Consider the following 22,489-nt stretch of genomic DNA (forward strand, 5'->3'; position numbering starts at 1 on the left):
CACTGCTGTGTATCTTAGCTGTATGAATCTGCATCAACCCTCCTTCCCTCCCTCCTCCTCCTTCCCTCCCTCCCTCTCCTTCCGTCCCTCTCCCTCCCTCTCTCTCCTTCCCTCCCTCCTTACTTCCCTCCCTCTCCTTCCCTCTTTCTCCTTCCCTCCCTCCCTCTCCTTCCCTCCCTCTCTTTCCCTCCCTCCCTCTCCTTCCCTCACTCTTCTTCCCTCCCCCCTCCCTCTTTCTCTCCTTCCCTTCCTCCCTCTCCTTCCCTCCCTCACTCTTCTTCCCTCCCTCCCTCTCCCCTCCTTTCCTCCCTCCCTCCCTCTCCTTCCGGGCCCCCCTGCATCCGTCCCCTCCCCTCCAGGCTCTCTTCTTGTTTCCCCTCATTCTTTGATGCCACTGACCATCAAAGAGGCAGGGCTCTCTTTCCTTCCGGCTATGCTGTGATCCTGTGTTGAGAGCTACATTGTTTTTCATGACAGCCCTCCCCACCCCCCCCCCATTTGTGCTACCAATTTCTTTCTTTCTTTCTTTCTTTCTTTTTTTTTTTTTTTTTTTTTTTTGTGCTACCAATTTCTATGGTGACATTGCAGACTTTTCCATCTGTTGAATCGCCTGGTTTTTCAATATTTCACAGATTCTATTGCAATGTCCTTCCAGATGGGTGGTTCACTCCAGAAATGTATATATAGTCTTGCTTCCTGTGGACGCTGTTGTCCCTCGGCGAGTGCAGCAGTCTCTCGAAGCCTCGGCCTCAGCCCTGTCATTCTTCATTATCCTGTTTGTCAGAGTTCTCAGGACAGCAGAGCGAGGCTGCGGTGCCTCTCGGCATCCTCCTCATGGTGCTGGTCCTCCTGGAGTTACTGTATGCAAGTGGGCAGATTGGCCCTGCGATAAATCATGACAGAAATGACTCTACCCTGAGTGCAGCTGGCCGGCTGTATCTGCAGAGTGAGGTGACAGACACTCCCTGTCCATGGCCCTGTGTGCTTCAGAGCTCTGCCTCCGTATGTGTTCCTCCGCCTCCCATAGAGCAGCTTATTTTTATTTCTGAGAAATTAGAAGTCACCAGAGAACTGTCTCAGATTCCCCAACCGGATTTACAAACCATCTACTGCCATGTCTGCGGCTGTCCAATGCAGCCCGCCGTCCCTTCGTCTCTCTCCAGGAATCTCACAGTGTGGCTTGCCTTGAGTCACTATCTGCTGCCTTGCTTTTGACTCCTTCCCAACAGCATTAACTGTGCTAATCATTTCTCTTGGCCTAAAAAATATGATTTACTTATCACGTGTTCTCCTTGTCACTGTCAGAGTTTTGAAGCATTGTCCGTGGTTAGGCAGATGGGATGCCACAGTCCACGGCAGAAACTTGAAGCTCCATCTTCTCAAGGACCCTAAGACCAGGCTTTGTTTGAGAGTAAGAAGAAAGGAGGGAAGAAGGTGTGGAGAAGTGATGTCGCCGTGATCACCTGGAGGGACAGATGCCACTTCTGCTCCCCCCACTGTCGCTGCAGCAGATAGTACAAGGCCTGAGCAGTTGTAGAGACAGCGTCTATTACATTTAAGGCCCAGCTGGTTCCTGTTCTGTGAGTGAATTAGACCACCACTCGGTGCAGAGCAATCTCTGTAGTCTGGAGGACTTGGGTTTTAAGTGATAGACATCACAGTTGCTTTGACTGGAAGTTGGCCTCAGTCGCCTCCTGACAGTCCTGGGAGCCAGTCATGGTGCCGTGGAGGCTGCTTTTCTAGCTCTTCTGTGGCAGATGAGTTCTGCTGAGCGCTCCCCAGCATCCCAGGCACCTGTACCCCTTCTCCTGCCGGAGGTGTGAGCACCCTAAGAAAAGACTGCTATCCTTCAGAAATGGCCCTTGAAACTTCTAAAATCAACCAAGAAACTGAGTCACGCTTTCTACATTGGAGAGTTAAAGGCAAGATGTTTAGGAAGTCAGAAAACCTGTGACGCCAAGCACCTTGGCCCTAACAGTAATTGTATTTTTAACACCTTATCTATAGTAAGAGGCAGCCTAACAGCAAATAAATGTCATTTACAAGAAAGACGCCTCAAGATAGCCAGACAGTCAGCACCTGAGGATGAGCAGGCACCTTAACCTGCCCTTCCGGAGGCCCTGAGTTCAATTCCCAGCATCCAGTGGTGGCTCACAATGTCTGTGATGGCTCTGAGGCCCTCTTCTGGTGCTCAGGCACACATTCGGACAAAGCACTGGTAGCCGCCATAAAACACATAAACAACAGATGTGGACTAGGGGGCATTTTGTGTTGGGAAAAGGAATCTTTCGTAAGTGGTATGGCTGTCTTTGGCCTCTGAGATGTGGGAGTGGACGGTGGGAAATAGCCTCAGCTTACTAAGCATGAGACGTAGGGGCACCATTCTAGTAATACTGTCGGGCACCTGATTTCACTGGGGAGGGAAATAGTGGTGAATATTACAGAGCAAGCTAAGGAGCGGGAGAACGAATTAAGGGTTTGGGGACTGAAGTTGATGTCGCAGAAGAGAAATGTGAAAGGTACAAGCATTTCTGGCTCAATCCCTCACTATAGCCAAAGACAAATCAGTGCTCCGAATACACACTGTCTTTTATAAAAGTCTAGGATATCACAATCGTCTGCAGTTCGGCCTTTTGAGTGCCGCCTTCCTTTGCTGGCTGCGGTTGAGATGGTTCAGCAGTGCATCTCTCCTCTGTAGCGCTGGCAAGTGTTCCGCTGTGAGCATGCCTCCTGGCTTATCCACTCACTCCATGGAAGCCATTTAGACAACATCTGGGTTTGGGCAACTAAGGGAACTGCATGTGTGTGGAGCCTCCATTTCACCTGGGTCAGTTGTTGAGTTTATAAGATGTTACCAAAACAGTCTGCATTCTTTTTAGCAGTAGGTGAGTTCCAATTTTTCCAAACCTTTGTCAGCTTTGGGTTTGCCAGTTAAGTTGTAGTCTCTCCGAGGTCTGCTGTAGTTTCTAATTGTGCTTGTGAGTGTCTCAAAGGTCCTGTACCCCAGCCCGTCTGCTGTGGTTTCTTGTGCTTCTATGTTGCTCCAATGCATCTTTTATTTTATTTTATTTTTTTAATTTTTCAGGAAGTCTTTATTTACTTTATGTATACAGTGTTCTACTTGCATGTACCCCTGCAGGCCAGAAGAGGGCATCAGATCACACTATAGATGGTTGTGAGCACCATGTGGTTGCTGGGAATTGAACTCAGGACCTTTGGAAGAGCAACCAGTGCTCTTAACCTGTGAGCCACCTCTCCAGACCCTCTAGTGCATCTTTGCGGGGAGGGCAGAGTTGGGGGAGGTGGAGTGTCTGTTTCTCTGTGTAGCCCTTGCTGTCCTGAAACTCTCTCTGTAGACCAGGCACCACCGCTGCCCTTGTATTCCTTTTTGCTTTCCCATGTGCAGGTAATGAGAGTGGACACCTTGCCTTCTTCGCCATCTTAGATGTACAAGATGGTGGGGCTGGCGAGGGTTAGGCAGATGCAGGCTAAGCAGTTCTCACTCCTCTCTTTTTGGTGTTTCGAGACAAGGTCTCTCTGTCCTGGACTCGCTTTGTAGACCAGGCTGGTCTGGAACTCACAGCAATCTGTCTGCCTCTGCCCCCAAGTGCTGGAATCGGGCGTGTGCCACCACACACGGCTTTTTCCTCCTTTAAAATCATGAATGGGTGGTCCCCACCCCAAATGCTTTTTCTCCATCTATTCAGTGATGAAGTAGTTTGTCTTAGTCTCTTAGCCCAGTGAATTCAGTTAAGGATAAGCAGCACTTGCCCATCCTATGACTTGTTTTATATGTTGCTGGATGCTATTTGCTGTCACTTCGTTAAGAACTTTTGTGTTTATTTATGAGCTACATGCTTTCTGTTACATTTTTCTTTCAGGCTAAAGTAAGCCTGCCTCTTAGAGTAGGCTGGGAACTGTTTCTCCCTCTTCCTGGAGACAGCAGAAAGTTAGAATTATGTCAACCTTAGGTATTCCTTGGATAAGCTTCACTTTTTCCTAGGATGGCTTTTAATTATGTAGTCAATTTCTTTGGTACTTATAATAGGGCTTTGGGGTGTTGGTTTGTTGGTTTGTTGTAAGTAAGCCCCTCCCCCAACCCTGTTTTCTACTATGTTACTTTTCTGTTCTTTGTTGCTTCCTCTCTTGGGGCTTCACTCGCTCTTTCCTAGGCTTTTACGGTGGGAGCTGAGATTGTTGATTTGAGCATTCCCACTGCTGACTGTGTGGTTTATGTCAACTAAACTAAGTCCCTCCTCCTGTGGTTTTTGGAAGGGGCTTTGGAAACCACTGAGCTGCTGTGCTAGCACCACATGCAGCCTGTTTAGAAGGCTAGTTGGATTGATTTATTTATTTATTTATTTATTTATTTATTTATTTATTTTGAGACAAGGTTTTTCTATGTAGCCTTGGCTGTCCTAGATTCACTTTGTACACCACACTGGCCTCAAACTCACAGCAGTCCGCCTGCCTCTGCCTCCCTGAATGCTGGGGCTAAAGGTGGCGCCTCCATACCCAGTGGCTAGTTGCATTTTTGAACTAGATTTCTTTTCACCATAAATCTCACTATCTAGTTACATTAGTGGGTTTGATGAGTTGGAGGTCACTGCGCTGTCGTAGCGCTGCTCGTGTGCTTCAGGAATGGAGGGGTCCGTGAAGCCACACAGATGAGGGGGCAGTGTCATAGAGTTGGAGGGATCCTGAAGGTTCTCAGGCCACTCCCCCTTTGTAATAATGAGAAACCAGCTCAAAATCAACAGCGGTCAGAGAGACAGAGAATAGAAGAGTCTGGTAGACGAGGGTTGACTGTCACTGCTGCTGGAGGGTCAGTGCCCTCGAGGGGAAGGAAGGAGCCTGGAGGTGCACTGGGGCGGAGGTCTTAGTTCCAGACAGTGGTACAGATCCAGGGAGGGCTTTTATGATGCACTAGGAGGCTATTTAATTTGCCTGGTGTGTGTGTGTGTGTGTGTGTGTGTGTTGTTTTGGTTTCTTTTTCTTTCCTTACACTTCTCTCTCTCTCTCTCTCTTTTTTTCCTTTTCTTTTTTATACTGGCTGTTGAATTTTTTTGTTGTTGTTTTGCCTTTGTTTTTGTTTTTTGAGACAAGGTCTCTCTGTGTAGCCTTGGCTGTCCTGCACTCGTCTTGTACACCAGGCTGGCCTCGAACTCACAGAGATTCACCTGCATCTGTTGAATTCTTGAGCTTAAGTCCCTCAAACATGCTAGGCAAACACAGTTCCACTGAGCTACACCTTAGCCCAGTGTTTTAGTTTTTTTAATGTGGAAAAAATTACCTATTTTCAAGAAAAACTTTTCGATACTCGGTATCATGGTGTTGTATAGAAATCACTCAGGCCAGGAGAGGCCAGGGGCTCTGAGCCCGGCGAGCCGGCTCACACCTTTAATCCCTGCATGGAAGCAGAAGCAGGCAGCTTTCTATGCATTTGAGGCTAACCTGGTCTTTATAGAGAGTTCCAGGACAGCCAGGGCCACATGGAGACCCTGTCTCAAAACAGTAGATGAAACTGGGTAAGCCGTGCCTCTCTTCTGTTTGTCTTACAAGTGGTTTTTAATTCCCTTTTCATACATTTCTCCATTTTTTATACTTGTCCTGAGTACAGGAATGTAGGATCGGAGGAGTCATCTTATGTAGCACAGTAGGGCGACCATCCTTAAAGGTCTGTAGCACAGTAGGGCGACCATCCTTAAAGGTCTGTAGCACAGTAGGGCGACCATCCTTAACGGTTTGTAACACAGTAGGGCGACCATCGTTGACAGTTAATTGTAGATTACAGAATAGCTAATAGATAAGATTTTGAATGTTTTCAATATAGAGTATTAGCTGTCTGAGTTGATGACTAGTAAGTCACTTCATCATATCATGATACATTGAGATATCACATTGTATCTCATATATAAGAACAATTTGTAAGAATATTTTTAAAACTTATTTAAAAAATAGATTTGCAGTGGGTGTAGTAGCTCACGCCTTTAATCCCAGCACTTGGGAGGCAGAGGCAGGTGGATCTCTGAGTCTGAGGCCAGCCTGGTCTATAGAGTAAGTTCAGGACAGCCAGGACTACACAGAGAAACCCTATCTCAGAAACAAACAAACAAACAAAAACACTTGAGCCAAGTGGGCAAGTGGCACACAGTTTTAATCCCAGAGCATGGAGGCAGAGGCAGATGGATCTCTGTGCATCTAAGGCCATCCTGGAAGTTAGGGCTACATTGAGAGACTCTGTCTTTAAAAAACAAAACCAAAAAACTAGAGTGCAGGAACAGGTTCTTTTGTAACTTAGTTTAAATATAGACTTTATGAAAAGATTCGTTTAGTCTCCTGGGTACCTGGTGGCATCTACCAGAGGAGCAGTGAGCAGAGATAGGGGGTAATAAAATAGCTACTGTCCCAGGACCCGTGCCCCACACACAGGGCCTCTAAGAGCAGCAGCAACCTTGTTCAGTTCTCTTAATAACACAACAGCTGGGATGTAGTTCCGTGGCTGAGTGCTTGCCTGACGTACATGGAGCCCTGGGTTCAATCCCCAACACCCGAGCTCATCTGTGCAATAGGAAGATCAATGCTTGCAAGTAATTAGAAATTAGAAATCATACACTAATAATTTTGTAGATGTGGATTTACTGCTTTTTTTTTTGTTTGTTTGAAAAGCCTGGATGCTTAATTCACTTTGAAATATTAAAAATTGAATAATCATAACACCATATTAGAATGTTATTGTGCATTCCTATTTGGAATCTGTTAGTCAGCTTTTTGTCTCCATTACAAATATCCAAGAAAACAGACACCATGACACAGGCTTGTGATCCCAGCACTCAGGGCAGGTGGATCGCTGTGAGTTCGAGGCCAGCCTGATCTACAAAGCGAGTCCAGGACAGTCAGGGCTACACAGAGAAATGCTGCCTCGGAAAAAACAAACAAACAAATAAATAAAACAAATATCCAAGAAAAATGGCTTAAGGGAGAAATTATTGATTTTAGCTCACATTTCGGTGCCTCTGCCTTTGGTTGGCTGCCTCTGCTGCTGAGGGCCAGAGGTGAGGCCAGCATCATGGCAGGGAGGGTATAGAGCAAAGCAGCGCTACAGAGGGGGCGCCCAGGGACCGGGCGCTGCTCTCCAGGGACTGGGCGCTGCTCTCCAGGGACCACTTCAGTTACTCCACCTGGGTCTCACTTCCTAGGAACACTGTCAGTTCTGAGTCTATAGAGGGCTTAATCCATTGACGAGGTTAGAACTCAGAGGATCCAGTCTCTTCCCCATCAGCTGGCAGCCAAATCCTGGTGCAGGAACTTTCCAGATTCAAGCTGTAGCAGGTACAGCTGGGTACGATGGCACGTACCTGTAATCCCGTCACCAAGAAGGTAGAGGCAGGAGGGTCAGAAATCTAAGGCCATCCTCCATCACATAGCAAGTTCAAAGCCAGCCAGGGCTACAGGAGACCATGTCTCAGAACATCAAAACCATGTGTAACTTGACTTGAGACCATGGTCAGGCCTCACATAGTGGCCTTGCTAGGTGTGGGTGTTCATGACATCATCTAGAAGGCAGTGTTTCCTGTCTGGGTCCTTGTTAACCCCCGAGGGTGAGATCCAGCAGCGGGAGCTGAGTTGACTTGACTCGATTTAGGACTGTGATGGAGTTCCAGCAGATTCGACCTCCACTTGAGAAGAGAATTGCTACTGTTCTATTATGTGTTATTGCTCTTATTATATAGAACATTAAATCAGGCAAACAGTCACTCCTTTGTTTTTATTCTGTTTTACAGATCGTGAGGACCAGTCCATTCTTTGCACGTAAGTAAACGTTAAATATTCAGAATTGTTTCTGATTCTTCTGGGAAGTAGAGAATTGCTTTTGTGTTTGCAGGGAGGGTGTTGAACAAGGGTGGGTTTAAGCATTGTGTTTACTTTATGGCTAAGAGTGTGCAAGGTGCTCACACCTGGTGTGAGTTGCTGCTTGGCTCTCAGACAAGATGTCTCACATTGGTATGTTGAATTTGTAAAACTTACCTTGTTAGTTTATATGTCTAAGTATAGGATGGTCGGAGAGTTCAGCAATATATTAGTTTTACTCAGTAAGTATTTATCTATTATCTCACGTGCCTATGTACTGTGTGGCACTGGACAGAACAGTACCCAGGGCAGGACAGTGGGAAGATGGCTTTGCCTGCATGTGGGCCCTGGGCTGAGGAGAGGAGCTAAGAGCCTGTGGTGGTGCAAGCCATGGTTGTGAACCTATAAAGAAGCAGTTGAGTTTAAGGGATGTTCAGTTTAGAAGCCAAGATTTGGGAGTTGTTGGTTTATGTGCCCAAGAAAATATAAAATATTATGGGGTATTTTTTATGCCCAAGAAAATCTACCAATAGATTTATTGGTAGAATTAGCCTGTCTTCCTACATGGTGAGAAGAAAACAGACTAGAATGGCAGATACCAAGCTTGGTTTAGGCCACGTGCCAGTAGGACAGCTGTGCTCATCCATTAGCTTGTAGAAAGCCGTCAAGGCAGGCCTGTGCTGCAAGCAGAGAACCGAGAAACCGCAGCATGGGTGCTGTGGAAGCCATGTGCTATGTGTGGATGCCTCAGGGTGCTGTGGAAGCCATGTGCTGTGTGTGGATGCCTCAGGGTGCTGTGGAAGCCGTGTGCTGTGTGTGGATGCCTCAGGGTGCTGTGGAGGCCGTGTGCTGTGTGTGGATGCCTCAGGGTGCTGTGGAGGCCGTGTGCTGTGTGTGGATGCCTCAGGGTGCTGTGGAGGCCGTGTGCTGTGTGTGGATGCCTCAGGGTGCTGTGGAGGCCGTGTGCTGTGTGTGGATGCCTCAGGGTGCTGTGGAGGCTGTGTGTGTGTGGATGCTCAGGGTGCTGTGGAGGCCGTGTGCTGTGTGTGGATGCCTCAGGTGCTGTGGAGGCCGTGTGCTGTGTGTGGATGCCTCAGGGTGCTGTGGAGGCCGTGTGCTGTGTGTGGATGCCTCAGGGTGCTGTGCAGGCCGTGTGCTGTGTGTGGATGCCTCAGGGTGCTGTGGAGGCCGTGTGCTGTGTGTGCATTCCTCAGGGTGCTGTGGAGGCCGTGTGCTGTGTGTGGATGCCTCAGGATGCTGTGGAAGCCGTGTGCTGTGTGTGGATGTCTCAGGAGATAAACCAGAGGAAGAAGAGCAGCAAAGTCCAGAATGATCCACGGGATGGGGCCTTTCCAGAGACAGGGAATGTCCAGGATGTCTGCTGCCTCTTGATACCGAGTGAAGTGGACAGAAACCATAGAAGATGGATGTTAAAAACCAGGCGTGGTGGCGCACACCTGTAATCCAGCACTCAGAGAGGCAGAGGCAGATGGATCTCTGTGAGTTCAGAGGCCAGCCTAGTCTACAAAGTGAGTCCAGGACAGCCCGGGCTACACAGAGAAACCCTGTCTCAGAAAAACAAAGCAAAACAAAAGGAGGAAGACGAGGAGGAGGAGGATGTTAAAAGGACTTAAGTAGTGGGGTGGAGACACTGGAGCTGAGAAATAATTAGAGAAAAACAGAAAAACAAAACCTACTGTTTTTTCAGATCAAGATTGTGAGCAGAGCAATAGCTGACTAACAGAGAGTAGTAGAAGCTTTTTAAAGATTTATTTATTATATATACACACACATATATGTATTATATACGTATATTATGTATACAGTGCTCTGCCTGCATGTGCACCTGCAGGCCAGCAGAGGGCACCAGATCCCAGAATAGATGGCTGTGGGCCACCACGTGGTTGCTGGGAATTGAACTCAGGACCTCTGGAAGAGCACTTAGTGCTCTTAACCTCTGAGCCATCTCTCCAGCTGAGGGATTTTTTTTTTTTTTAATCTCATTGGTGCTTTTAATGTGGCCAAGATGAGAAGTGAGGGAGACTGGTTTTAAGAGTGGCAGGATGGAAGCAGGAGGAAGGAGGATTTGGTAGGCCTGGCAGGCACCTCGGCTCTCCTGTGGGGTTGTCCACAGGCTGGAGAACGGGAGCTCGAACCCGACCTGGGCTGCCTTCTTTTTCTTTTGGAATAGAAAGCTTCGTGTTGTATGTGGTGGGGGGAGAGAGGTGTGAGAGAAGAAAAGAGAATCTGCTTTGTCGAATGAATTTTCTTCTTCGCATCAGTTAGCTTCGCGGTGTTACAGAAAGAGCTCTCCCATGAAGCCTGCGGCCTCACAGCACGGCCAGTCCTGTGAGGTGACGCAGCAGTTGCTTGTTGCCTCATATTGTCAGACCTTAGTTGGATCCCTGGAACTCACATGAAGGTAGAAAGATGAAGAGAACCTACTACATAAACTGTGCCCCATGGCACTCCCACTCACACACTTAACATATGCAAATAATAAATAAAATAAAAGTAACAATTAAAAAAGCCCAGCATGGTTGCATGGTCCTGCAGGCTTCCTAGCAACTGTGTTGGACTCGCGTGGTTGGCTTAGTATATAGGCCAGCCTTGGCCATCTCAAGGGGTCACCCCACCTCTGTAGCCAGCTGTGGGTGCTGGCCAACTGTTGATCAGGCCATGGCTTCTCTGAGTGTGCTCGCATGCTGGGTTTTAAAAGGACAGCTATATTTCCTTCCATGTCCCTCTCCCAAGCCCGACAACCGTGGCTGAGTCCATCTGCCACCTGACAACCACTACAAAGTGAAATATGAAACAGTGAGCCGTCGCTGTGGCCAACTACCCGAGTGCTGGCACAAGACCAAGTCCGGCCAACAGAAGGGGCAAGCTCAGTTCTCTCATTGTGTTGTTTGGAACTGGGGTGACTGCTTTCTTTGCTGTTCCCGGGAGCTGACCGAGGGCCTCGTGGTGATAGGCAAGCACTGTCCCTCTGAGACATACTCCAGCGCTCTTTTTATTTTGAGGCAAGACTTAGACTTACTGTGTACAGTTCAGGCTGGCCTTGAACCTGCAGTCTTCCTGCCTCAGCCTCCCAAGTCTGTGCCACCAGGGCCAACTGGGTGACTTTAATGAAAACCTTTGAGGATATGTGAAAACAACAGACCCCTTAGGAGGGAATTGAGAGGTTTGGGAGTGGGGCTGAGGGTGGCAGGGAGGCTTGAAGTGACCAGATCAGACCGAATTGTCTGCAACAAGCTCGGGTGTATTGGTGCAGCTTTCTGGTGAAGTGATTCAGCCCTGGGCAAGGGGAATGGTGACATGTCTGACCAGAGCCAGCTTTTTCCATATAAGGTACTGGTTTGACTGCCTGGTGATCGTTGGGGGTGAGGCGCTGGCGTTGGGAGTGGGGCGCTGGCCCTAGGGGTGAGGGCTTTCCAGTGCAGATGGGGCGATCGGCCAGCACCTTGCTGGTCTTGTCCTGGTCCCAGCCTAACAGGATGCCTGCGGTCAGTGGAATGAAAAGCTAGTGACCTGGGTTCAGTTCCCAGCACCCACATGACACCTGATTTGGAGTCCTCTTGTGGATGGATTCCTAGGGCACACATGTGGTGCACAGACATATATAGATTTATAGAATAAAGAGTAGATTATTGAATGTACTAACCTCAAATAGTGTATATTGGTATTCAAATATTTCACATTGGTATTGTAGATTGATGGAAATTTAAGTTTCCCCCCCTTTTTCAATTTTCACTTTATATATTGTATATGGTATGTTAATGGAAACTTAAATTGTATATTTTATGTTGTAGAAACTTAAGATCATTTTGTTTGACATTTATTTAATGTATTATACATGTACAACTTACTTGAAAAGGTGAAAATAACTGTTAATTTGTTCACGATGGTCAGAGATAGAAATCAGTAGTTGGTAACTTATAATCTTACTAGTACTAAATTACTTAATTATAGAATAAGCTTTATTTAGTTTTTTTGTATGTTTTCAAAGGAATAGATAGGTGACGGATAGAAGAGATAGATAGATGTCTTCAAATACTTCAGAGATCCACAAAATGGCATTTAATAATAAAGGGCTTTTATGACAGAGAGACACATCTGTTCCTGGCAGCACCTCCAGTCTAATGTGGGCATCAAGAAACATAGTGGCAGATAGCTACTGAGAAACTTTGCTTATCTCTACTGCTGATGACAGAATGACCATCCACTATGATCAAGCCTGACACTGAGAAATTGGCTGCCCAGCCTTGCAGAGATTAGGTGGGCCAGTCCTTCAGGATTCCTGCTTCAGAGCAGTCTGTGAGACTTTGGGCTGCTGGCTGAAGGCGGGATGCACCTATGATGGAGAGAAACTTGTGACAGTCCAGAAGCAGTCTGTCAGATGCCTTGGGCCGGCTGCTGCAGAGGTGGATGCCCCGACAATGGAGAGGAACTTGTGACTGTCCAGACAGTCAGCTCTCTGTCCTGTCATACTTTTGGAAGTTGCTTGCCTGCACTTCCTTCATATTAGATAGTTTTTCCTTCTGGGGTCTCTAGGGTTGAAGACTAGATAGCCACAGTATTAATATAAGTTTAGTTAAAAAAGAAAAAACTTTAGATATTAGAATAAGTAGCATAGGATAGATAGCGGAATAATTTCTTTTAGTTACCTTGGAGCGGAGTGAGGACCTGTGCTCTTCAGAAAGAGCCAAGTCCAGCTGCTGGGCATTGTAGGAGGCAGGTGGCAATTTTCAGTTGAGGTTATTCAAAACAAGGACTTCAGGCAACACACGCGCAGAAGAAAGACAAGGAAAGGGTTTCTCACTGGCGGAACCGGGGACCAGAGCGTTCAAGGAAGGATCCTGGCGCAGCCCTTGTGTTAGTGATCTGCTTCTCGGCACGCTTGTGAGGGATTTGCTTCCGATTTTCACATCCTTTGAGGGGCTAACAAAGGCTCTAGACCTCGGTGCGGACTGTGCAGGCTAAAAACTCTTGGTCGATACTGTCCAGTGCACTTCAGCAGCCTTCTTGTTTTGGCTTCAGATTAACTTGTGCTCCGACTCACACTGTCCGAGGGAATGGGCTCGCGGAGCCAGTCCCCCTCCCTTCCCTATCTGGGCTGCTGGGAACCAACAGTGACGGGTGACACCACTTCAAGGCTGAGGCTGCACTCACTGCACATCAGTTTCTTGGTGGAAATGAAGGCAGAGCCTCTTTGCTGCTCCTGCTTTGGTCTGTTGACCGCCCGCGCACCCCCATGTTCCCCATCCTTCCCTCCCCACCCCCCGCAAGTTCTTTTCATTCTCTGCACAAGAAGCCTGATGAGCTTTTTTTTTATTAAATTAATTTATTTACTTTATTATTTATCTTATTTTATTTATTTATTTATTTATTTATTTATTTATTTTTGTATATGAGTGCTCTACCTGCATGTACGCTTGCACACCAGAAGAGGCCATTAGAGGGTATAGATGGTTGTGCGCCACCATGTGGTTGCTCGGAATTGAACTTGGACCTTTGGAAGAGCAGCCAGTGTTCTTAACCTCTGAGCCATCTCTCCATCCCTGATGGGCTTTTTGTTTGGTTCTTTCCCTTTACTTTTTCCCAACAGTTTTTACATTTTAATTTCATATTTGATGTGTATGGTCAGTCCGGGCCTCTTGCATGCGCGTGCCCGTGGTACCTGAAGGTGCCTCAGATCCAGCAACTGAAGTTATAGACACTTGTGAGCCACCGTGTACGTGCTGGGAATTGAAACCCCTGTCCTCGCAAAGAGTAGCCAATGTCTTACCCATGAGCCACTGCTCCAGCTTTCCCACTACTGTATTTAGTGTGGTTTTTATTTTTCAGGTTCTGTCTGTTGAGATGTGTCATTTCCCATTTTCCAAAGAATTGTATTCTAATTTCTCTCTAAAGTCTCATTAACATAAGAAATCCTTTTTGTTGTTTGTTACTTCCTTTTACTGATTGTCACCATAATTATCAACACTTTTCACACCACTACCAGGCACAATTCTAGATGCTTACATCTTATTTCAGTGGTATGAAATAACTTTTTCTCTATATATACTAAGTCTCAGATGAGCAGGTACTTACCTAAAGCAATACAGGTGGATAATGTGTTCCTGGTCTTTATCTTAACAACAGAGATAAGTTCATTCATAAAAGGGAAAGGCTTATTCAGCCTCAGGTTTCAGCCCCTGCTTGTTTGGCTCCATTGTTTGGGGATCTAATGCACTGTAGAGCATCACGGTAGGGAGCGTGCACTGTAGAGCATCACGGTAGGGAGCGTGCACTGCAGAGCATTACGGTAGGGAGCGTGCACTGTAGAGCATTACGGTAGGGAGCGTGCACTGCAGAGCATCACGGTAGGGAGCGTGCACTGTAGAGCATTACGGTAGGGAGCGTGCACTGCAGAGCATCACGGTAGGGAGCGTGCACTGCAGAGCGTCACGGTAGGAAGCGTGCACTGCAGAGCGTTACGGTAGGGAGCGTGCACTGCAGAGCATCACGGTAGGGAGCGTGCACTGCAGAGCATCACGGTATGGAGCGTGCACTGTAGAGCATTACGGTAGGGAGCGTGCACTGTAGAGCATCACGGTAGGGAGCGTGCACTGTAGAGCATCACGGTAGGGAGCGTGCACTGCAGCGCATTACGGTAGGGAGCGTGCACGCAGTGTTACGATATGGAGCGTGCACTGCAGAGCGTACGGTAGGGAGCGTGCACTGTAGCATCACGGTAGGGGAGCGTGCACTGTAGAGCATCACGGTAGGGAGCGTTGCACTGAGAGCATTACGGTAGGGAGCGTGCACTGTAGAGCATTACGGTAGGGAGCGTGCACTGCAGAGTGTTACGATATGGAGCGTGCACTGCAGAGCGTCACGGTAGGGAGCGTGCACTGCAGAGCATACGGTAGGGAGCGTGCACTGTAGAGCATACGGTAGGGAGCGTGCACTGTAGAGCATTACGGTAGGGAGCGTGCACTGCAGAGCATCACGGTAGGGAGCGTGCACTGTAGAGCATCACGGTAGGGAGCGTGCACTGCAGAGTGTTACGATATGGAGCGTGCACTGTAGAGCGTCACGGTAGGGAGCGTGCACTGTAGAGCATTACGGTAGGGAGCGTGCACTGTAGAGCATCCGGTAGGGAGCGTGCACTGTAGAGCATTACGGTAGGGAGCGTGCACTGCAGCTACGGTATGGAGCGTGCACTGCAGAGCGTCACGGTAGGGAGCGTGCACTGTAGAGCGTCACGGTAGGGAGCGTGCACTGTAGAGCATTATGGTATGGAGCGTGCACTGCAGAGCGTCACGGTAGGGAGCGTGCACTGCAGAGCGTCACGGTAGGGAGCGTGCACTGCAGAGCGTTACGGTAGGGAGCGTGCACTGCAGAGCATTACGGTAGGGAGCGTGCACTGCAGCATCACGGTAGGGAGCGTGCACTAGAGCATCAGGTAGGGAGCGTGCACTGTAGAGCATCACGGTAGGGAGCGTGCACTGTAGAGCATACGGTAGGGAGCGTGCACTGTAGAGCATTATGGTAGGGAGCGTGCACTGCAGAGCGTTACGGTAGGGAGCGTGCACTGCAGAGCATCACGGTAGGGAGCGTGCACTGTAGAGCATCACGGTAGGGAGCGTGCACTGTAGAGCGTCACGGTAGGGAGCGTGCCTGTAGAGCGTCACGGTAGGGAGCGTGCACTGTAAGCATTCACGGTAGGGGAGCGTGCACTGTAGAGCGTCACGGTAGGGAGCGTGCACTGCAGAGCATCACGGTAGGGAGCGTGCACTGCAGAGCATTACGTATGGAGCGTGCACTGCAGAGCGTCACGGTAGGGAGCGTGCACTGCAGAGCGTACGGTAGGGAGCGTGCACTGCAGAGCGTTACGGTAGGGAGCGTGCACTGCAGAGCGTCACGGTAGGGAGCGTGCACTGTAGAGCGTCACGGTAGGGAGCGTGCACTGCAGAGCGTCACGGTAGGGAGCGTGCACTGCAGAGCATCACGGTAGGGAGCGTGCACTGTAGAGCATCACGGTAGGGAGCGTGCACTGCAGAGCATCACGGTAGGAGCGTGCACTGTAGAGCATCACGGTAGGGAGCGTGCACTGTAGAGCGTCACGGTAGGGAGCGTGCACTGCGAGCGTCACGGTAGGGAGCGTGCACTGCAGAGCATCACGGTAGAGGGAGCGGCACTGCAGAGCGATCACGGGTAGGGAGCGTGCACTGTAGAGCATCACGGTAGGGAGCGTGCACTGTAGAGCGTCACGGTAGGGAGCGTGCACTGTAGAGCATCACGGTAGGGAGCGTGCACTGCAGAGCATCACGGTAGGGAGCGTGCACTGTAGAGCATCACGGTAGGGAGCGTGCACTGTAGAGCATTATGGTAGGGAGCGTGCACTGTAGAGCATTACGGTAGGGAGCGTGCACTGTAGAGCATTACGGTAGGGAGCGTGCACTGCAGAGCGTTACGGTAGGGAGCGTGCACTGCAGAGCATCACGGTAGGGAGCGTGCACTGCAGAGCATCACGGTAGGGAGCGTGCACTGTAGAGCATCACGTAGGGAGCGTGCACTGTAGAGCATCACGTAGGGAGCGTGCACTGTAGAGCATCACGGTAGGGAGCGTGCACTGTAGAGCATCACGGTAGGGAGCGTGCACTGTAGAGCATCACGGTAGGGAGCGTTGCACAGTAGAGCATCACGGTAGGGAGCGTGCACTGTAGCATCACGGTAGGGAGCGTGCACTGCAGAGCATTACGGTAGGGAGCGTGCACTGCAGAGCATCACGGTAGGGAGCGTGCACTGTAGAGCATCACACGGTAGGGAGCGTGCACTGCAGAGCATCACGGTAGGGAGCGTGCACTGCAGAGCATCACGGTAGGGAGCGTGCACTGTAGAGCATTACGGTAGGGAGCGTGCACTGCAGAGCGTTACGGTAGGGAGCATGCACTGTAGAGCATCACGGTAGGGAGCGTGCACTGTAAGCATTACGGTAGGAGGCGTGCACTGCAGAGCATCACGGTAGGGAGCGTGCACTGCAGAGCATCACGGTAGGGAGCGTGCACTGCAGAGCATCACGGTAGGGAGCGTGCACTGCAGAGCATTACGGTAGGGAGCGTGCACTGTAGAGCATTACGGTAGGGAGCGTGCACTGCAGAGCATCACGGTAGGGAGCGTGCACTGTAGAGCGTTACGGTAGGGAGCGTGCACTGCAGAGCATCACGTAGGGAGCGTGCACTGCAGAGCATCAACGTAGGGAGCGTGCACTGCAGAGCATCACGGTAGGGAGCGTGCACTGCAGAGCATCACGGTATGGAGCGTGCACTGTAGAGCATTACGGTAGGGAGCGTGCACTGTAGAGCATCACGGTAGGGAGCGTGCACTGTAGAGCATTACGGTAGGGAGCGTGCACTGTAGAGCATTACGGTAGGGAGCGTGCACTGCAGAGCATCACGGTAGGGAGCGTGCACTGTAGAGCATTATGGTAGGGAGCGTGCACTGTAAGCATCACGGTAGGGAGCGTGACTGTAGAGCATCACGGTAGGGAGCGTGCACTGTAGAGCATCACGGTAGGGAGCATGCACTGTAGAGCATTATGGTAGGGAGCGTGCACTGTAGAGCATCACGGTAGGGAGCATGCACTGTAGAGCATTACGGTAGGGAGCGTGCACTGTAGAGCATCACGGTAGGGAGCATGCACTGTAGAGCATTATGGTAGGGAGCGTGCACTGTAGAGCATCACGGTAGGGAGCGTGCACTGTAGAGCATTATGGTAGGGAGCGTGCACTGTAGAGCATCACGGTAGGGAGCGTGCACTGCAGAGCAATGTAAGGAACACTCAGTATCTCATGACAAAGGAAAGATTTAAATCTAGGCAGGTCACATTGATTCTATAGTTCACAGCTTTAAGCACTGCATCAATAGTTAAAGATTTACCAAGCAACAGAGTGTGGGAATCAAGCTACCTCATTTTGTGATCAGTCAGCATCTGAATGGGCCGTATGGGTAATGTCACCCACCCGTTACTAAACCATGTGTTTTAGATGCTGCTATTTTTCTTCAACAACTTTATGTGTAGGAGCTATTATTCCCATGTTATGATGAGAGTCATCGTCTCTGCTCTACGAACTACGAGGAAGTCAGCAGTGCGGCTTTGGGATACCTGTCTTTGAAGCGGTGTTTTCTTTTTTTCTGGGCTCTGGAGGACAAATAAGTCTCCTCTTTGCTTATTTTGAATAAAAGAAGAATTATCTGAGAGATAAAAATCACCATTTTCCTAAAAGCCACATTTTGTTGATGCTTTGGGTGACGTAGTCCACTGGATTGCAGGAAATGGATCAAAAACAGTGGAATGAAATTTGAAGCTTATCTAGAGATGAACCCTGGATAATATTTTTCTTTTATCTTTTTATTTTCCAAAGGATAGTGCTAACTGTGCGTCACAGGCCCCAGCTGTGGTGCAGCCCTTGAATAGGCAGTGCGCATGAGAAACAAGCAGGCAGGGTGAGGATGACGCCTCAGGTAGCTGGTGGGGTGAGCTGCGTCATCTGGGGGAGGATTACATTATCTCAGCTATAATTTTTTCAAGTGGACTAAAGATTCGTTATACATCTGAGACTTATCAAGATCTAGGAGAAAATACAGGCAGACTTATACACTCACATAACATGCGAATTTAGAAGGATGGAATAATCTTCAATGCAGGCTTTCAAAGTGGGCAGAAACCTTATTAAAAGCATGGTAGGTTTGAGACCTAAGACTCAGAAACTCCTAGGAGGAGAAGCAGAGGGGGTCAGTGTATTAGTCAGGGTTGTCTAGAGGAACAGAACTTATTGTGTGGACATGGGCATGCGTGTGTGCGTGACTGTGCATGTGTGTGTGAAGATTTATCAGTGTGGTCTGGCTAGTGCAACAATGGCTGTCTCCAGATGGAAAGGCCAAGAGTCGTTCACTCCTGTCGGCTGGGTGTCTCACCTGATCTTTAGTGTGTGTGTTTAGAAGAAGTAGGTTCTAATACCAACAAAGGGATGCCTCAGCAGCACAGTGGATGAACTTGCCTGCAAGAGTGAGAGCAAGCAGGCAAAAGACCAAACGCTGCCTTCAGTGGCCCCTTATGTGGCTGCCGTGATGAGGTGTAGCCCAGATTTGGGTGTGTCTGCTGACTGCAAATGTTCCAGATACAGGATGGGTCTCCTGCCTCAGATGATCCAGTCAAGAATGTACCCCACAAATGTGCTCAAGCTGCTTGGTTGTAATTGATTCCAGACGTATGTAATCAAGGTGGTACCCAGGATTAGCGGTCACAGCCAGCAAGCTTGAAGTGCGACTGTGTGACTGTGTCAGTGGGTGGTCTGTGTCGAGCATCATCAGACGCTGGAACTAGGAAGGGTCAGATCCGCCATGGCCTGCATTCTTCAGAGCTGGGACACTGAAGTTCCGAGGTCACTTCCTACTCCAGTTCCTGCAGCTGCTCTGTAGGGTCCCTTGCCCAGCCCCCTGCGGTTGATGCTGTGGTTAACCAGCTGCCCGGAGCTGCTGGAAACCTGAGGTGTGGGCAGTTCCAATAGCGCAGTTAGGTATAACTCCAAGGAGAAGGGTCAGGATTCACTGGGAGAGTAAGAGCAGCGAGCTAAAGCACTTAGAGACTGCGCCTTTGTGCGGGTGAACCAAGTCCACAAGTTAAATTGGAGATTAAATATCTTGTTAAGAGTTCAAATATATACTTATATGGAATCTTGTACATACATTATATGTAATGTATAAAGGTATATATAACAGTATTATATAAATGTGTGACTATTAAAAGAGTAAACCATTGCTCATTTTCTGGAGGCCTGGACTATTCTTGAGCAGAGAGGCGAGACTCTGGGGTCCCTCAGAGTGTACAGAGGCTCTCTGTAGTTCAATCTCAGTCCAGAAATACAAAGTATTTCTCATTTTCATATTGTGTTAGGCTATATGGGTTCAGACATGAACCAGCCCATGAGATCAGGAGGCCTGTGTGTGAGGCCAGTACCAGTGGGAAGGCTTTTTCCAGGTGCAGCATCGGCTCGGCCCCGGGACGGCCCTGTGCTTTGGGAGATGAGTACAGGGACAAGCAAGCATCCCTGCTGTCGGCCTCTTCAGATTGAAGTCTGCAGCGGAGTGCTGCTTTCTCTCTCAGTGCTGCTACAGCACGTTTCTAATGCAGTTGGTGGGGGTCAGGGGGTAGGGGTCGTGGGGGGTATGTTTGTTTTGTTTTCTTTTCCATGACAATTCTAATAAGTTTCTCTTTGCTTGTGGAAGCTCTTACCCCAGGGAGCAGGAAAAATGTGTCTTGGCTATTTCCCTGTGTTTTTTCACCAGTACTACCAATGAATATTTATTTGGTTTGGTTTAATACCTTTTTACCCCAAGTAACCCTGGCTGTCTTGGACTTCACTTTGTAGGCCAGGTTGGCCTGCCTCTGCCTTCCAAAGGCTGGGATTAAAGGCGTGTGCCACCACACCCATCGTCATCTTCATCATGTTTTCTTAGTCAGGAATGGTGGCTTAAACCTTTAGTCCCAACACTTGCGAGGCTGAGGCAGGAGGATCACTGTGATTTCAAAAGACTAGTCTACACTGTAAGTTCCAGGCCAGCTACCCTAGGAGAGTCCGTTTCAAAAACCACAAAACCAAACACACACATGAGACCAGCACTTGTGTGTGCTCATTGACATGATAGAAAAGATGAACAGCAGTTCTCTTTGCAGCCCAGAACTCATTGTTTGGTGTACATTTTTGATACATATAAGAACAAAAGCAATTTTCTAAGGTGGTTCAGTGATGATAACAAGGTTGATTCTAAGAATGAAGAGTTGATACTTTAAAAACAGTAATATAAGCCGGGCGTGGTGGCGCATGCCTTTAATCCCAGTACCCCGGGAGGCAGAGGCAGGTGGATCGCTGTGAGTTCAAGGCCAGCCTGGTCTACAAAGCGAGTCCAGGACAGCCAAGGCTACAGAGACCCTGTCTTGAAAAACCAACCAACCAAACAAAAAAAGGTAATTTTTTTTTTTGGTCTATTATCATTGTTGCCTATAAATTTTCTCTTGTTTTCTTTTCCGGAATTGTATTCTGCTCAGTGTCGTTGTATCAGCTATAACTTGGGAACAGATGCTGAGCTCTTTTAAAGTAGCTGCTGTTGATGTTTCTCACAGGGGTGAATCGGGTGCCGGGAAGACAGAAAATACCAAGAAAGTCATTCAGTACCTCGCGCATGTTGCCTCTTCACACAAAGGAAGAAAGGACCACAATATTCCTGTAAGTCGTTGCTTTTGTCTGCATTTCATTCTTTCATAATAGCAGGCGCAAACCAGGAAAGCGCAGCTACTCCACTCACTGCTCTGGCTCGCAGCTCCTTGGCCACACACCAGCAGCCCCACTCTCTCTCCATTCAGGAGGAGCCAGGCACAGAACGGGAAAGTTACTAGGCTTTCTCACAGGCAAATGGGAGTTAGAGCTGCGGCTTGAAGCCCAATTTATAAATTAATAAGCAGTGCCTGTAAAGCTGTCTTAATTCCACCAAATGAGTGTCTGTAAATAATTGCAGTGGCTCGTTCCAGATCGCAGAATAGCCTGTGGCTGCTGCCTGTAGCAGCTCTAGGGATTGGGGCATCTGTGGGAAGAGTCGATGGATGATAAGAAGGTAAAGACACAGTCTACGGGTACCAGATGTCATGGTAGTGCTGGTGAGCCTGCGTGTGCCAGCCGAACCTCCTGCTGCGCCCTGGCCTGGTGCTTTGTACTGACGGCTGCTTATCTGTGTGATGAGCAGCAGGAACCACCTTAGCCAGCGAAGCCCCGGGCAGGTGATTTTCCTTCTGCTTCCCGTCTTGAGTGCTTGCCCTGGTTCTGAGCGCAATCTAGTCTACGTGAGGTCTAATGTTGAAATTCCTTCATGCGATGCGCTGCGCGCCTGTGCTTCCTGTTGTGTCCCATGAGTCTGAACATTTCCCTTTTATCGTGACATTAAAATGCATGTCTACGAAGGCTTTAAACTTAAGATGAGTCCATCTGCCATCTTAGGTAGAATTGCTTACCATTTAGCAAGCACGTGCAAACTTTGTTGTGTGCTGTGCATTATGTTTTAAATTTGGGACACAAATCCTGAAAGCTGTACTGCATTTCTAAAGCAACTGCATTTCTAATCTGTTAAGGTTTTACGGCATTGTGTAATTTATACCTGAGTGTGTTTTAGCCCAAAGGCTTGCCTTGTTGTAGTTAGTATCCTCAATAAATCAGAATTTTTCTTTGTGCTGGGCAAGTACTGGAAGAGTTATCAGCTGCTTGCCTTTTAACTCCACAATTCCCAGCATTGAACAAGCCACACACAGGCCTGAACCCCATTTCCTGCTTCCCAGGGTCCTTGAGAAGCAAGACGAGGCTTTGGGCCTGACCCTCACCTGGGCACGGCAGCCGTTTTGGTTTGTGTGTCTTCCGCAGGCATGGTGATGGTGTTAATTTAAAGCAGGAAGCAGTGCGCTTGAGTCATAGTTAATCTACTAATACATAAAGAAAAGATGATGCGTACCTACACACCCAGAGCTGCCGCAGATGCTGAGATGCTCAGGTGTCTTTCTTAACATTTAAGGAGTTGTCCGTCCCCGGCTCTGTTGACCCATGAA

At 48.7% G+C, this 22,489-nt stretch overlaps 1 protein-coding gene across 1 annotated transcript in view; it reads left to right on the forward strand.

Moving 5' to 3' along the window:
• Window positions 1–784: 784 nt before the first annotated feature.
• The window catches only part of LOC127186477 (myosin-10-like), a gene marked incomplete at its 5' end in the record, with an annotated part of 82,555 nt that continues 60,850 nt past the window's right edge, over window positions 785–22,489 (forward strand). The window contains 4 exon segments of the mRNA XM_051142828.1: window positions 785–946; window positions 3,407–3,472; window positions 7,785–7,812; window positions 21,023–21,125. Coding sequence (XP_050998785.1) covers window positions 785–946; window positions 3,407–3,472; window positions 7,785–7,812; window positions 21,023–21,125 — 359 coding nt within the window.

The sequence above is a fragment of the Acomys russatus genome, unplaced genomic scaffold (genome assembly GCF_903995435.1).
Source record: "Acomys russatus unplaced genomic scaffold, mAcoRus1.1, whole genome shotgun sequence".
Classification (NCBI taxonomy): Eukaryota; Metazoa; Chordata; class Mammalia; order Rodentia; family Muridae; genus Acomys; species Acomys russatus.